Source organism: Triturus cristatus, chromosome 5_2 (assembly GCF_964204655.1).
Source record: "Triturus cristatus chromosome 5_2, aTriCri1.1, whole genome shotgun sequence".
In the NCBI taxonomy this organism is placed as follows: domain Eukaryota; kingdom Metazoa; phylum Chordata; class Amphibia; order Caudata; family Salamandridae; genus Triturus; species Triturus cristatus.
The window spans coordinates 451940420-451958275 of NC_140588.1; the positions used below are offsets into that span (position 1 = coordinate 451940420).

At 40.1% G+C, this 17856-nt stretch overlaps 1 protein-coding gene across 4 annotated transcripts in view; it reads left to right on the top strand.

Annotated features, from left to right (window-relative positions):
* Nucleotides 1-17856, top strand: part of COA1 (cytochrome c oxidase assembly factor 1) — a 452120-nt gene that overhangs the window by 393611 nt on the left and 40653 nt on the right. For all 4 annotated transcript variants that reach the window (XM_085607408.1, XM_085607407.1, XM_085607406.1 and 1 more), the window contains one exon: nucleotides 2074-2225. In XM_085607408.1, the coding sequence (XP_085463534.1) occupies nucleotides 2074-2225 (152 nt within the window). The remainder of the gene's footprint in view (nucleotides 1-2073; nucleotides 2226-17856) is intronic.

Below are 17856 nucleotides of genomic sequence, written 5' to 3' on the forward strand. Positions count from 1 at the left end.
GACCCGAAGGTATTGGAGCGCTTTACATGAGCACCGTATTTACATTACACATTCAGGCACAGGGAGATTAAGTGATTTGCCCAGAATCACAGGATGTGGACGCGACCTCGAGGCTCGAACCCAGGGCCTCTTGGAGAGGTAGTTATTGTGCACAGTGGCGTAGCTTTACTTGTTATCGTGTTATCGATGTGCTGCATGGCCAAACACTTACAAGGTCCCAAAGGCGAGACCTATTGGATATGCCAGTGCTTGTTTATTTATTTTACTAGGGCATGGCAGCTGCTTAATGCTGTCGGGTTGCTCGCTATCTCTTTCCCACCCCCACAAACTTTCTTTCTTTACTTTTAATTTGCCATTCTAAAATAGCACTTCCCATGTTGGAACAGTAAATTATAAATGTTAAAATAGCTGCCAGTGCATCCAAATGCATGATCACACATGTATACTCATTGAGAACCATGTTGGAATGGTTTTTCTTTAACACAAACCCATTCCAGGATAGCTACGCATGTGTCATGATGCATACATGCACATTCATGCGTGGGTGCGTGCATCGCGTGGCATTGGCGTCCATTTTGTCATTTTCTAAAGCTAATGCAATAAAGAATAGGTCGGTAGAGGTCTCGATCTTTTACTATGTAGATCCATTGACTTTGCCAATGTTTGTTATAGAATGAGAGCATGTATGCTTTTTGATGAAACTATTCTCTCTGGTATTTGACATATAGTGGTAGTAATTAATCTAAAAACTGACATACAGAGTGACAGGTGAGTGAGCATGCAATTAAGAACCAGAAAACCCTTTGTAGCAACAGCAGCAAGATACAGAAAGATATGGAAACCTGCCAAACGCAAAACCTTTTGAACAAAAACATTTTGTTTCCAGTTATACAAAACACTTTGCTTTCGTTCATGAATTCATCATCCGTCCTCAGTTGATATGAAAATGAGAATTTATGTTTGCATGTGCCACGAAGTCCCTCTGCCCATGGCCTTTGCATACAAAATATAAAAGGCTGAACGCATATTTTCTTTGATTATATCATCAAACAATATATTTGAAAATCCAGTTCCGTGCGTCACTCTCAAACAGGACCCTTTGCCCCTCGATGAATTTCACATGAGTATTGTAATCAACTTACTTTTTCAGAATGCATATGCAAGCCGCACCTGGACTCCAGTCGTTCATTGGTTTAGGTCTGGCCTTTGCTGTCTGGTGTAATATCATTTGATATGTTCATACATAATCTATAATCTAATTAACGATCTAGATTACTTTTCAGTAAATTAACCTACACTCTGCAATTGTTTGCACGTCCAGTTGCTAAACACAGGCCTCGCCTCAATTAGCAGGTTTTGATTTTTATTCAATTTTTGTCTGTCAGCAAATCAATCTACAAAAGAGTACATTTACTGAATATTTTAAATGCTGCATTTTGAATTTCTTTGAGCCCCTTTACACAAGAAAGCTTTGCGCTAACTCTGAAAAGGTATCTCCTTATTGTTGTGCTCTGTTGCAGAATTGTTATTTTTCTATTACGTTTGAAACAAAATTCGCGATCTATGTCTCTACATACTATACACGTTCCGACAAACACCTTAAAATAGGCGACTGAGCTTCTCAGCCAGATCTTGTACAAACTAAAATAATTCTATTTTATTGGCTAGTTTCACTGAATATTTGCAATAGCACTGTTAAATGTACGTGTTTGATCTCAACCAATATTTGTGCATTGGGCTTTTCTCATCCTGTTCATGGCTGTAACATGAAAGATATAATGCTCTACATGTCCATGGAACACAAAATAACAATTTACTACCCGGGATATAGCTTATCTAGCTTTGAATTTCTTCCGCACTTAAAAAACTGCTCATTAGATTTTCAGACATATCAATTTTTACCTAATGTTACACATATCACTGCTGTTTCAACATCCACGAGGAATAGGCAAATCCATATTTTTGGACTGCTGTAGACTATTATAAATGCATATCATAACACGTTAAGATTTTTGTTTCAATACATGTTCAATGTCTTAACAGTATTTTTAATTTATTTTATTTTTTATTTAGAAAACTTTGCCAGGAAAGAATACTATCTGTCAGCCATCGATCAGCTTGGTACTAATACAAGAGCGCTGGAAGCACTTGGTGCACCACCACTTAAAGTTCATAACATAAGACTGACTGACAGCAACAACCGCATTGACAAGTCTACAGCTCGGGTAATGTATCGCGTCCACTATTGTTCACTTATTAGCAGTGCTTAATTTGAGCCAAGGTAGGCACTGGCATTTATGTTTCCTTATCAAATATTTACCAAGTGTAAGAGAGGGAAAAACACACAGATCAGAAAGACGGAGGAAGAGAAAGACGGCCAAACCGCAACAAAGGGAGAACGCAAGAATGAGAAAAAGGGATCGGCAGTGTCTGGTAGTGGATTAAAGACTAGATACACCATAGCTGCATGGTGCTAAAGTCCTAACTATTCACTGTAAGAAGAGCATATTCTTTTTTTTTTTTTGCGTATAGATTTTTATTGTCATTTTCATAACCATAGTTGCATATTCATGAACGCCTCATATCTAGAAGGAGAAACATCTCGTAAGCACTCGACCCTCCCTCCCTGGCCCCCCAGCTATAGTATAATCCTAGCGCGTTAAACAGACGCAATGCATTGATACCGTTATCTCCAGGTGATGCAATAAAATGTTTCACTTATATCAGCTACACGACCAAGGCTATATATCTGTATTCTTATTCTTTTTATGCCTTACTAAGAAAAGCATATTACTTATTGTAGAAAACTGGGTTGCTAGTTGAGGGGAAGTGAACCCCTACTCTAGTAGCAACCACAATTCCTGGCAAGGTGAAGTCACAAGCAACCCCTAATTAACCTGTGCTTAACCCTGTGGAGCTTGGCATAAAGAGGACAGGCTTAACTGAGAGGCAATATTTAAAGTATTTATGCAGCACACAAACAATAATTAAGTGAAAACACAACACAAGAAAAATCCAAAACAAATTTAGAAAAATAGAGTACATTTTAGTAAATGTAATGATACCAAAACATCAAAAACAGCAATCAGTAGAACCAGAGATATTACATTTAAAAGGTTTAGTGAAAATAGCAACTAAAAGCACAAAGCGCCACTCGCAATAATCTGGTCGATCTAGACAGGGGGAAAGTAACTAGTTCAGGCCGACATGACGGAGCGTGGATCAGATACAGGAACCAGGGTTATCCCGCTGAAAATTTACCTTCGTACTCTGACGCAAAGAATTCCGTTCTCGGTGCAGGAGGCAGCGAGGAGGAGGCTGAACGTGGTCGACATTCATCACTGTAGCGCAAAGAGCAGGTCGAGCCTCGTAGATGGATGTTGCTGTAGCGCAAAGAGCCGGTCGGGCGTTGCGGATGGTCATTTTTGTAGCTTTGTGTTGGTGGTCATCCCGGGCTGTTGTTGCTGTAGCATGACATGCAGGTCTCACGTTGCCGGTTGCTTCAGTCATTGTTGCTGCAAAGAGCTGGTCCTACCAGAGCTTCGCATTGGCAGTCGTGTCGGACAGGAGAGGTTCAGTGTGAACAGGCCTGCTCACGAGGAGCCCAAACTTAAGGATCTTTCACCCTTTCACTCAGTAGGAGCTCTCCCTGATGCTAGCCAAGGGTGCAGGGCCTGGAGGATACCTCTTAAGGATCAGGACTCACTCCAGCAGAGGGCTGCATCAGGGTCAGGCAAGTCCATTTGCAGTTCTAGGCAGGTCCACTTGCAACAGGTCAGCTGGGCAGTTGCAGGGACACATCGGGAGCTTGTTGTGTCCCTGTAGCTCACACATGATATTAGCCAACTGACCTTTAGAGTTACTCTGGGTAGTCTGGTAAGCAGCTCCAATCTACCTTCTCAGACAGCAAATTAATCCTTCAGCAGGGCAGACCTCTTGCAGATGGGTAGTCCTTCTTCTGTAGCTTCTGCGGGTCTGGGAGTATTCTGGTAAGTGGCTTTGGAAGTCCACTATTTATACCTGGTGTCAGCCTTTGTGGAGGGGGGGGGGGGGGTTCCCTGTCCTACCTCTACATCTGGTTCTGGAAAGTTCTTCCCCTTCCTCTGTCAAGGCTCCAAACTGTCTTGGGGTGACTGAAGGAAGGGCAAGCTTGGTGGCAGGTTTCTTTGTGTGTGTAGGAAGCAAAGTTCTTTGAAGTGTATGTAGGGCTGGGTAAAGCCCCTCCCCATTCATCTTGCTAGGATGAATCATCCTGTCCACACCTAAGCCCCCTTTGTGTTGCTGTCTGGAAGCAATACTCAAATCTCAACAGCAGAGCCATTCGCAGCCATGTGACCCAGGACACTGGCAGGAGGCGTACACTTTTTTAAAGTGTGTTACAAAGGAAGGGCAACCCAACAACTCCTTGGCTAACAGAATCAACTAAAGTCAATAGCCAACAAGGTGGTCATTCAGTCCACTACTCATTTGTAATTTACTTACCTTTAGAATTAATCTACTGCTTGTTGATATGTTCATTGGATTGTTTCAGGGAGTGGAGTTGACATACATTTGGCTCACACATGATTATTGTAACATCCTGGAGAAACTTCTCACAGGGTATGTGTGTGTCTGGTTGCTTTTCTCTGTACCCCTACTAATGTATATTATTCTGTAATATACATAAAGTGAATTAAATAGCTTTATTTTTATACATCTGTTTTTCATTCATTTTTTTTCATTCAGTTTGCTACCCATGATTGATTTTGTTTAGCCAATTCATTTAATTTCTGTACTTGCTTTAATGCGATTAAGCACGTAATTGTGTTTAATTTTTAAGATTCGATTCAATACGTCCTATATCATAGACGCCTAAATATCTGGACTAAGTATACTCTGTTTTATGAATAGCTCCACTGTTGGCCATTGAATTCAGTTGAACTGTCTAAAAATGGCATTTTCAGAATTTTAACGTAAAATCCAACTTTACCATTAAAGAGGATTTTAAATTACAATTCCTTTGAGTGTAAACAGCATATCTCTATAAGCTCCCAATCTAAAGTTAGCACTTATGTATTGTAATGAGATAACTCAGTGCTAGTCAATGGAAAAGACAGGCCTTACAACAGTGAAAAATTACTTTAGGAGTTTCTCAGTGCCAGGACATGTAAAACCTAAACAAACATTTCATTCTTTTTAAATGCAATGCATCCTGCCCTATACACTTTTAGGGCCTACTTTAGGGGTGAATTATAAGTATTAAAAAGGAAGGTGTAGGCCTTGCAAAAGATGTATTTTGTCAGGTCACGATGGCAGCTTATAACTGCATTACAGGCAGCAGTCTTAACCTGGTCTTAAACATGTTCTGAAAGGCTACTTTAGTGGGTTGCACAAGTACTGCTGTCGACTTGTTGCATTTAATTTACAGCCCTTGATACATGTAGCTACATTTACCAAGGTCTTACAAGCAAATTAAATGTATCAATCAGGTAGATTCCAATTGAACCATGTTTTAGGGAGAAAGCACAAGCACTTCACCACTGGCTAGCAGGAAAATAGTGCACAGAGTCCTAATGTCAACAAAAACAGGGTTAGCAACAGAAGTTAACAACTCTCAGGGTGACTCTGAAAAAGGAGCCAGGTCCAACAGTTACACATTACAAATGGAGGAGTTGAGTCTGTCAGTGGTACAATAGTGTCACTGACTGTATTTCACTGTTCAGTTTTGTCATTTTCATGACTCTTTCCATTGTCCTTAAATTATTTGCTTGCAGTGGAGATGTCCCCAGGAATACCCTTGTCCTTAAATGATTTGCTTGTAGTAGAAACGTTCCTAGAAATACCCTTGTCACTCTTAGATGCCATGGGCCCATATATGCTTTTTCTCACACCAGAGAGATGGGTGCACCTGACTCAACGGTGATGCATACAGTAACTTGGACCACATGAACGTTTAGAGTTAAATCAGCTGTAGATTTATCACCAACATTTGAATACTGCTTATCATCTAAGGACAAAATAAAACTCCATCAAGGGAAAGCACAATTCCAAAACAAAATGAAGCTTTCGGACAAAGAGAACCACCCACTCCACTCTATTCTCCACCTCTGAGTTTTAGAACAATGGGGTCAGAAAGGGTTTGACTGACACAGCTTGGCAGTCACTAATGCTCAGCTCTGATAGACTAGAAGCCATGGATGTCTCCCAGCACACCATAAGTACCATAGCACCTCACCAGAAAGGTGTTGGTGTTCTTGAACTCCAAACTATGGTGCATCCATTAGGAGCTACTTCATACTAAATAAATTGACACCACATGACTTGGGATGGGGGCAATCTTACTGTGAAGTCCATCATGTGCTGAGCCAGTTCTCTGCATCACCCCTTTTCTTCTTATAACCTGCATATGGGTTGGCATTTTGTGAAAAATACAAAGAAGCAGTTTTGTTGTGGGCGTGAATGTAAACCATAACTGCCTTATAAAGTAAAATATTTTTTTAATAAAGTTTATTTAAAAAAAAATAGCAAAACAAAAAGTCCAATCCAAAGGTCCTCACAGTTGTCCGAAGCATGTCTCAGTGTTAAAAGAGACAGTTTCCAACTCCATTCTTACTTTTTGCTGCTCTTCTTACTTTTTGTTGGTGTGCTTACACATAAGAACTTCCCCTATGACAAACCTTCCCATGGTAGAAGCTCAGTCATCTGCCTATTGAAACATGAGAGTTTGAAGAGGGATTCAGTGAGGCTATTGGAACTGAAAACAAAATAACGGGCCTGACAGGTTCCTTTTGTGATAATAACGTGTCCTAGTCGTAATAGCTAAAAAAACGAAGGAATAGTTTATTGTGTGTACTTCCCTCATTGTTGATATTGATACCGATGTTTTAAATTTAAATTTGCCACTTTGCACATCTAGTTTTACTTTGTAATTGTTCTTATGTGTTTTTCTTAACGGGCAGCCATTTTTAAGTTGCCACGCGCTTCACCGGGTCAGCGTACTAGTCTTTGCACGCCGCACTGACTCATTTCCCTATTTAATAAGCAGTAAGCGGACGCTCAGCGGACGCGCACAGCGGGCGCGCCAAAGGCAAGCCCGTCTGCGCCCGTCCACGCCTGTTTGGGACCAGGGGCCATGACCCCTGGCCAATTTTCTTCTAATGCGCCCGTTCCTTTAAGGTATTCATCTGAACAATTAATGCAATGCCGTGTTGGTGCAGTTGTAAATTGTAGTATTAGCCCTGATTTTAATAACACTTTTTGCTGTTCATGCTGTAATTTCTCATTAGGTATGCCACTCTTTTCAGATACAAGCCATAAAGATTTGATTAGTCCCCCCTCGCAGTCTTTAATAAAGCCGGCTTCAATGTCAAGGAATAACACTGCCAGTAAAGTTTTCACTTTTTGGACTTTGAACTGTCGATCATTGCCCAAACACAAGTTGGATGTTTATGATCTTTTAGAAAGTGAACATCCTGATGAGATTTTTCTCACCGAAACCTGGCTACATGCTAGTTCAGGCCCCAATGTCGCGCTGGCTCTCCCATCTGACTATGCTATAGCCAGAAGGGATAGGATGTACGGAAAGGGTGGTGGAATCGCTATAATCTATGATAAGTCCTACCAATGTAAATTGGAAGATTTAGCTATTTCTAACTCTGAGGCAGCATTATTTAAAATTACATTGACGCCTCAGATTACCTTTTCGGGTATCCTTGTTTATCGCCCCCCTGGACCATCTAATTCTTGGGCCCTGTCACTACCAGAACTAATTGCACCTCATCTTCTTAAAGCATCTAATTTCACCATATTAGGTGACTTTAACTTACATCTTGAAAATCTGGATTGTACGATTAGTAGTACACTAATAGCGGACCTTGCTGCTTTCAACCTTTTACTTAGCAATAAAGGTCCCACCCATGTGGCAGGGCACCTGCTGGACCCTATTTTTTCTAACTTAACTTGCCTTCATTGTGAACCCGCTCTCCCTTTATGTTGGTCTGACCATTTTGCCATTAAGTTCCAGTGTACCTTTTTCCTGACCCCAACTGTTGCTACTGTGAGCAGCCCTCACAGAACTCGGAATTGGAGACAATTGGACTTGGAATTTTTCGATAGGACTCTTAAAGAAAATGCCCAGACTATTTCATGTATATCAACCCACTCTTCTAGTATAATACATGACTGGCTTTCGGATTCGGTTGAGTGTTGCCTCCCATTATCGATAAAGAAGATTTTTAATCACCGTTTACCTGCCCCCTGGTTTACAGAGCAATTAAAAAGTGAAATAACTAAATGCAAAGCATTGGAAAGAAGCTGGAGAAGGAATTACTCTCAAGACTCTAAATCTAATTATAAATGAGCACTAAAGCAATACCAAGCTCACTGCAATTTGGCCAAAAAGGATTATGTATCAGCCACTATTTCCAATGCTCAGAACTGTGCACGTACCTTGCTCAGCATTCTGAAAAAACTTGCTGGCTCAGATACACAGTCACTTCCTCCCACTCTCAATGAACAACAATGCGATAATCTCGCAAGGTATTTCATAGACAAAGTTGAATTAATCTACTCTGCCTTACAATCTACTCAAAAAGAAGTACCTGGTATGACACCACCATTGCTTGAGTCCGCTTATAGAGTTAATAACCCTATGAGTCTAGAATCCTGGTCGCCACTTGATTTTAATTCCTTTAAAAAAATCTTAAATAGTATCAAGTCTGGCTCTCCCCGTGATTTGATCCCTGCTTTTGTGTTGCAGCAGCTGGACTCTTCCCCCTTGTTGTTTATAATGCAGCTGCTTAACGGTGCGATTCGTGACGCTGTTGTCCCTGCTGACTGGAAGCATGCAATGGTTCTTCCTCTTTTGAAGAAGGCCAATGCAGATCCTTCTCAGCTGTTGAACTTTACGTCGATTTCCTTGCTTCCTATCTATTCCAAAGTCTTGGAAAAACATATAAATCAGCAGCTTACTCATTTTGTGGACTCTGCGAATCTCTTACACCCTTCCCAGTCCGGTTTTTGAGCAGGCTTCTCCATGGAGACTACCTTGCTTGGAGTTTCAAAGATGCTACGACAACGTTTGGATGTTGGGGCTACCGTAGCTCTTATATGGCTCGATTTGAGCGCTGCATTTGACACGGTGTCCCACACCATTTTATTAGAATCTTTGCAGTCCTTTGGTTTTTTCCTCTAGTGCTACCTCTAAAACGTATTCCTCCTCTTATGGGGTGCCACAAGGCTCTATTTTGAGTCCTATTCTATTTAACTTATATATTAAACCTTTGGCAATAATAGCAGAGAACTCAGGACTGAATTTGTTCTCGTATGCCGATGATACCCAGATCATTTTCTCCCTCTCTACGGATCAGCCGGATGATCCTTCGGTGCTTCAGACTGGCCTAATTAACATCGCATCGTGGATGAAAGCCAATCTCCTTAAACTCAACGGCGATAAGACCGAAGTTCTCATCTTGGGGAAGAATAAGGATCTTTGGGGCCCTCGGCATTGGCCATGTGAGATGGGCCCTCTCCCTCAGCCTTCCACTTGTGTCCGCAACCTGGGAGTTCTGATCGATGTTAATTTATCTATGAGACTACAGGCTGTAAAGGTGGCTGCCACCTGCTTTGCCATCTTGAAGTGGCTTAAGAAAATCACCTGGATGCTTCCCAGTTCCACCCAGAAAACCGTAGTCCAGGCTCTGGTGACTTCGAGACTGGACTACGGAAACATCCTTTATTTGGGTTCCAATAAGGATGTCATACGGAAACTGTAAGAAGTGCAAAATTCCGCCGCCAGGTTACTGTGCCACCTCCCAAGAAATTCCTCTTCCTCCAATGTTCTCCATAAACTTCATTGGCTCAGGATCGAAAATCGAGTGAAGTTTAAAGCTATATGTTATATGCACAAAATTAAATTCAGCTCTTCCCCTAAGTATTTACAATCTTTGGTTCGCCCTTATTTACCCTCTCGCTCACTTCGCTCAGCCACCCAAGGAAAATTTGTGGTGCCCAACATTAAACTTAAAAGAATTGGTGGTCGCTCCTTTGCTTACCTTGGTCCTGTGCTTTGGAACTCTCTCCCTACCACAATTCGCAATGAAACCTCATTCTTGGCTTTCCGAAAATCCTTAAAAACTTGGCTGTTTAATCAATAACCTGCTCTCTTTTGTTCTGTTCTCTGTCAGTCTTTAGCGCTGGGAAACCCTAGGAGGGTAGCTGTGCGCGCTACAAAATTATTTTAACATAACATAACATTCATAAATGTATTTTTGGCCATTAGCATGCATTTGCAACCAAACATAGCTCTTTTCTAATTGCCAGGAATTCAAAAAAGGATTCTCTGGCAGGCATAAATATATTTACTACCGTGGATTTCACTGCCGTGAGTACGGAGAAATACACAGTAGTAAATTCAACTCAAGAGGTAGGAAGTGGGAATCCCAAGGCATGACCTTCCTTGCGAGTTTTGAAATGCCCATAAATGAACATTCACTGGTATTTTGAAACTTTACTCCATCCCTTTGCACCCTGGAAATTGTCAAAGATTTACTTTAACCAATACTGGTTTAATTCCTGTTGGTGCGTAAATACTTTTATATTTATCAGTTCAACCCATGACTTACAAAGGTGGTCTCCAATTTCCGCACCTTGTTCTTCTTCAGGTCGACTGGATCTTTGCTACTCTTTTAGAATGAAGCATAAGACAATATCAGCTCAATAAACATTTTATTATGTTCAGTCAATAATGGGAGTTTTGATTTGGTTTGAAAACCTTTGTTTATAGTAAAGAGTGTAATATTTAGTTTTTTAGTCTCTTTATTCAAATTAGTGACATAAATAATTCAGTTTACTGACATATCAAGAAGTTCATGGTTAGAGTCAATCAAGAAAATATTACAACGTGTTCCATAAAGGAAAAATAACTAATCTACTCTGATGAACCCTAACTCACCAGACCGTATAAAGAGTTCTTTAGAAAAGAGCGAGATTGTAAAGGAGCATCTAATTTAGAAACCAATTTAGTATTTGCAAACAGTCGCAGTAGCAACTGTTCAAAGTTGAGCTAGACAATAGTTACAGCAGTAGCTATAACTTAAAAAAAGTTAGACATCCACAAAATTGTAGATGACAGAAATCACCATCAGCAGTAGCTTACAGCGAAAAGGACATAAGATACTAATAAGTAACAGGATGATTCACAGAAAAAATTGCTTGGACCAGTCTGAACAGCATAAAGCTCTCATAGAAAGAAAATGGGTAAACCGGTCTAACGTCTAGCTAGGAACACATATATTAAGGACTCAAAATACATATATCACTCCACATGGGTGTTAGGTTTCTCGATCCAGTGGTAAGGAATCGTTCGATGGGCTGCATCTTCTTCTCCTCATTCCCACGGCAAGCGTACGAAGGCGGCAAAACATTATCTGCGAGCTGTCTGCTAAGTTGCAAATGTTGACGTTCGTTGTACTCTGAGTTCCCAGGAGAATCCTGAAGTCTATTCTATTAGCGTATTCAGATCTCTACTGCATGACAATGAACTATTACTAAAGCAGAAACATTCTAGTTATATTTTACAGGATTAGGTCATAAGATTACCGTTAATATAATCATCATTCTTTTAATATACTATTTCAGCATTCATCTTTGTGAATATGTGGCAGCTAGGAAAAACCTGAATTCGATGAGAACATGTAGCTGAAGAAGGAAAGAAATACATTTTAAAGTCAGCACATTCTGCAAAGATGACATGTTAATTAAGTCAAACGTGAATTATATATTTAATATAGCACAGATCAGCATTTCCTAAAAGCAAAATTTATTTAGTTCGAAAAATTTGAAGGCATAGTAAGGGTTGAGAAATATAAAAGAGGCCTAATCAACTTAGCAGTGGAACTACAATAGGAATAGATGCTTACTACAAAGAAAATCAACATGTTTTCTTGCTGCACATTATTTTGCACATTTAATGAAAGCCACATTTTCTAGTTATTCCATTCTTTGCGCCTTCTAATGTTAATATTTTCACAAGTTAAACACATATTACAAGCTTATTTAATAACCATCATCAACTCCCTCCCTCGGATGGTTTCTAAAACCATCACACAAGTTTGTTTCCCATGTGAGTTCGTATCAGGCAGCACTCTCATCATCAGTTAAATCCTGTCTCTTTCTGTTCAAACCCCTAAATTTCAGTGATTTCAAATAATTGTCATTCATTATTTCCCTCAAACCTAAATCTTTCTCATAAAATGTTCTTTGCATTCTTCCCTGTCTTTTGTGTAACATATATCTACAGCTCATAAATAAAGCATAAAGAAATATTAAACTCAACCTATTCTTATTATTATTGTCATTAGTATAGCCTTCAGAATTCCTTTCCCTGCTTTTGAAAACCAATTTCCAATCGTTATCACTCCTTTCCCAAAATTTTTAAAAACGCTTGGTGTTTCCCATTCATGTAATTAAGGTTCTAAACCTGAAATGTTTTTTGCATACTCTTCCATCTCCTTACTTCCGTGAGGTATATATGTGGAGCAATGGGTTAACTTTAGCATTTTACACACCCTGCTCTTCTCGGCGAGTAGGACATCTAGTGAAAGTCTGTCTTGGAGTACCATAGGCCTCATATTGATTAACTCAGTGTTAATTATAAGCAAAGCTCCGGATTTGCTCGTTGCCATTTTGTCAACAACTGTGGCTAACTTTCTAATCTTTTTGCCATTTAAAATGATGCCTACAGGTGTAATGATTGCTCCAAATATGTATTTTACTAAACCTGTTGCAGTTTCTGCATTGCGTGTTTGCCTGTGTGATGGTGTCATGGTTACTGCGTCTAAACTCTTCATGTGATACATCTTAGGAATTAGTGTGCCTAAATAACAAATGCCCTCCCAGTCAGGTTGCGACAAGAAGTAAGCATTTTGCCCACAAATATTGTAAACTCAAGGAATCGTGTTCTCTTCACCCGCAAAATGTTTCCTTTGTGCTGGCTTTCTAACCTTAATTCAGGACAGATCATCTTCTTTCTGAATTCATTCTCTTCATTTTTCCAAGCATTTTCTAAGACATGACTACTCTCATCACTAGTTCATGTTATGTTAGTATTCCTCTAAAGCCATTATATATATTTTCTCCATAGGTCTCATTAAACATGATAAATTGTTTTTGTGAGCTTTTACACTATCTACAGATCCATGCAGGAAGAAATAATACTGGGCTGCATCCATCTCTCTTGCTTGTGAGTGTAAATTCATACTTTCTACTGAAGGCACTATAGAGAGTATCAGGTCATAGTTAGAATAAAAATATTCAAAATGTCCTCTTCCATAGACTAAAGAAAGTAGAATGCTACATGAAACAGCATAAGCCAAAGGCATGTGGTAGTATGTTACTTCTTTTGAGACTGATGTAGGTAAGCGTGCACAGACGTAGTCATCTTTAGCGTCCATTGCATTAGTGTATTACTGAACTACTCAAGAAAATACATAAGTAAAAAAAAATCTTTCTTATAGCACACAAAGGAATATTTTAATTGATCTTCTAAGCCAGAATATTAATATGGTTTCGTGTAATTCTTCATTTTACACTCCGTTTCTGGTGTTAGATAAACTCCTATTAGTACTATAGAAATCATTATTTCCGTTATTACGAAAACTGAGCACATGATATATTTACACTTATTTCTAATGCAATACATTTTTACTGGAGTCAGTTTTACGCTTTTTGACTTCAACAACTCCTTTTTTTCCCTTTGTCAATACTAGTCTTGTTAAACGTTAGATTACTGGTTAGAAAATCCTTAACCCTTCTCTGCGTTCTTCTAAAATGTTTTCCCTATTCTTCTACTACAGACTCAGACCTAAGGTGATCTTTTGTGAAATAAAAGACCAAAATAATCAAAGTCTTAATAGCACAATTCTTTTACAGCAATGAGTCCTTTAATTTTTCTTGTCCTGCTTTTTCAATACCTTTAATCCCTTACATTTTCAGATTTATTTCTCTAGGGGGCTCTAGCAGTTCAGGATTCACTTTGCACAAGTCTTCCAATGTAACATTCAGTGCGGTGTTCACGTAATATGACCATTCAGGTGCTGAGTACCTGCAACAAGGCACCCTTGCTCTCTTGGATCTTCTCAGTGTTTGTTTTTCTCTCTCTTTACCACTCTCATCACCTGACTCAGTTTCTTCAGGTATTGTCTCTGGTATTCGTGCTATAGAGGAGCTTCTTTTCTGACTTCAATGCTCATAACTTTGTGGGCATGCATATGATCTATTTACTCTTCTGGATCCAGTACTCATTCCTTCACCTGGACCCTCTGCTTGTGTGTGCACAATTTCAATACCACTTAGATTCTGGAGGTCAGTGTCTGCTTCTTTTTAGTTAGAGAATTCAATTCTGCTCTGTGTTATTTCAGGCACTTGAATCTCATGTTCATCTTGTTGATCTTCACCCCTCTCTTCCTCTGGCTATTGCCCACGCAAGAGTGCTACTTGTCTGAGTGGTCTCCCAGTTATTGGTGCAGTCACCAATGCTCATCATTCAGGATAGTAGACCACAAGTGGTTCTTCTGGATTTCTCACCTTCTTGGTGTGTGAAGCATGAATCCAATTTGGAACTCCAGTGCACTCAACAGCAGTATTGGCTGTCAAAACAACCTGGTCGGGACCTTTTCATCTGGGCTCTAGGCAAGTTTTCCAAATGTGCTTCTTGCTCATGGCCCAGTCCCCAGGGCTGAGGTTGTGGCACTGTTCTTGGTGCAGATCTTGAGTTGTCGCTGAAACCTGATGAGAAATAGAATGGACCACATCAGTCAAGCCTTTGCAGTAATCCAAGATAATGTCATTGATATTCAAAAGAGCATTTGCAGTAACAGCTGCTGGAAATCTCATGGCTCTTCCCATCAGAATCTCATGTAGGGATAGACCTGGAGTACCTCAAATGCTCATTAACACCAAAGGTAAAGCATCTGGCCATTTCAAGGAAGTTGAAGTGCAAACCTTTGCTAAGTGGGATTTGATAGTCCCATTCAAATGTTCAACTATTCAGAAGCATAAGGTCTGTAAAAGCAGTGTAGTCTTTGCTCAATTTGTAATGCAGTGCGGATCATTTTCAAAATGTCGTTGTTGAAATGGGTTTCTCTATCTTACTCAAGAGAAATCAACATTCCGTACCTAGGGATCAGTTCACATTATAACAGTTTGGCTACTGTGAGACTGACATTTTTCTGAGTTGGGCTGGCTTCCACCATCTAAGGAAAATGCACACAATGACAATGAAGTATCTCAGCCTGTTATAAACCGGCGTTTCGATAAAGTCCATCTACATTCTGTTGAAGAGGGCATCTGATCTTCCAATATGTGTCAGCGTAACATGCGTTTTCTTCCCTGCATTCATTTGATGACACACTTATGACAAATTTCTACAGCCAACAACCAGAATAAGGGTTTGAACCAACTCTTTCTGAAAATCCTTACCATGCTGTCCCTTCCTAAGTATGTTCACCCATGACAGTATTGTGTAATTGGAAACAAGAAGCTGTCTGGCCAAAACTGGTCTCCCATCTGCAGACATCCAAATGTCGTTCACATATTTCTCACATCCTGCCTTGATCCAACTAGTCTACTCTGCCTTTGAGACATTTTCCTGACCTTGTTTTAGTTCATCCCAGGTGTCAGTAACTTTCATCAACATAGTGAATGAAATATCTTCCTCTGACTCACGTGTTAAATTTTCCATCGAATATGCTTCTTGCTCATGACCCAGTCCCCAGGGCTGAGGTTGTGGCACTGTTCTTGGTGCAGATCTTGAGTTGTCGCTGAAACCTGATGAGAAATACGGACCACATCAGTCAAGCCTTTGCAGTAATCCAAAATAATAGTGAATGAAATATCTTCCTCTGACTCACATGTGAAATTTACATGAATATGCAAGCCAGCAAAGCACAATATCATGCCACTGAATCCGCATATCTATCACCCAAAGCAATATAGCCATTACCATTTTGATGAGCTGTACACTCAACCACTTCTTGCCAGCTGCAAAGCTTCTAACGATTTCTTAACATGCATTTTGTTCTAAATTTGGGTACCTGAAGAAGTCAAGAAAACTCGTTGTGACCACACTTGTCCAAAGTTGTTGACCACACCAAAACCGTACTGGCGGTCTGTAAAAATGGTGACTCTCTTTTGTGCAGTTAAACTGCATGCTCTGGTAAGAGCGATCTATTTGGCAACTTGTGCTGAGGTAACTCTTGGAAGCCACAAAGCTTCAATAACATAATTCATTGTGCACACTGCATATTCTACTCTTAGTGTAACATCGTTACCTCTCAGACATGAGTCATCAACAAGGAGGACATGGTCAGGCTCAATAAGGGGTTCGTCCTCAATATCGGGTCGTGGTTTGGTGCATAAGTATGTGATATCTAGACAATCGTGCTCAATTTCATCACAGTCAACATCATTTATAGGCAACAAATTTGAAGGGTTAAGGACACTGCATATTTTTAGGACCACATTGTGCTGGATAAAATAGTCTGCTCATACCTAGTCAAGTGATTATGAGCTAAGTACAGGGTTTTGGTTCTTGTGAATAAAAGCTTCACAGAGTGAGGGACCATAACAGTGAAAGCGTATCCTATCACTATGTTCTCACTCTTTTCCAGACTAGTGCTCACTGTAGCTACCACTTTCAGGCAGCTAGGAAGGCCTACAGCTATGGGGTCAAGTGCTGTAGAAAAATATGCCACTGGTTTTCTGGGATCTGTGTTTACACTGGGAGAGCACACCCATATCTCTCACTGAAAAATAGTGTGAATTATTTTGAATAATCAGGCATTCCTACTTCTGGGGCGCGACACAATTTGTCTTTCAACTCCAGGAATGCTCTTGAACAGTCGTTGTGTCATGGAATCAGATCTAACACATCTTCACGTGTCAACCTCAGTAGACGTTTTGCCGCTATGGAAAGATTTGGTATCCACTGCCTGCAGTAGCCAAACATTCCCAAAAATATCTTGACTTCTGTTTGAGTTTGTGGTGGATTCATCTGTAGGATAGCTTCACCCTCTCTGGTGACACCTTTCTGGTTCTTTTCACAGTTATGTGTCCAAGATATTGAACTTCCTTTTGACAGTACTGCTAATTTCCCTGGAAACACTGTGTCCATTTTCAACCAGGGGATTCTATAAAGCAACGGTGTCTTGTTTATAAGCGTCTTGTTTCCAATGCCACAGGCAAATCATCTGTGCATTGCACAAGTGTTGACTTGCAGGGCATTTGTAGGATCATTAGATTTTTCAATAGAATCTGGTTAAAAATGGTGTCTGCACATTTGGCATTTGCAATCATTTTAGCATCTCTACATTTCCAACATTATTAGGATTATACCTGCATTCTCTTTTCCAATGTCCAATTCTAATACAGCTGTGACATTGTGTAACCTTTTTCATTGCAGCAATATCTGTTCCAGATCTTGTACCCACAGGAACACCTCTACCTCTACCTTGTGACCCGTTAAACCCTGCTTGATTTCCCTGAATACCAACTTGTGGAATGGCAACTCCTTGCATATTCCCTTGATGTTCTAGAAAAAAGGATCCTGGAAATCTTTGTGGGCCAACTTTATTTGTGCCAACAAACTTCTTCTTAATCTTTTTCTGCTTCATGTCTAACTCGGCGCTGCAATACTTTGTATACCTCAAAATCTCCTACAGTGATTTGTTCTGCCAACAGATCACGCTTTTTGTTATGAGCATGCAGATTTCTGGTTTTAATCCTAATACATTCTATGACACAATAATCCCCATATCCTGTCCTAAGGTACCCTCATCCACTGTGCTGCTGAAACACATGTGACAACTGTTCATGGTATTC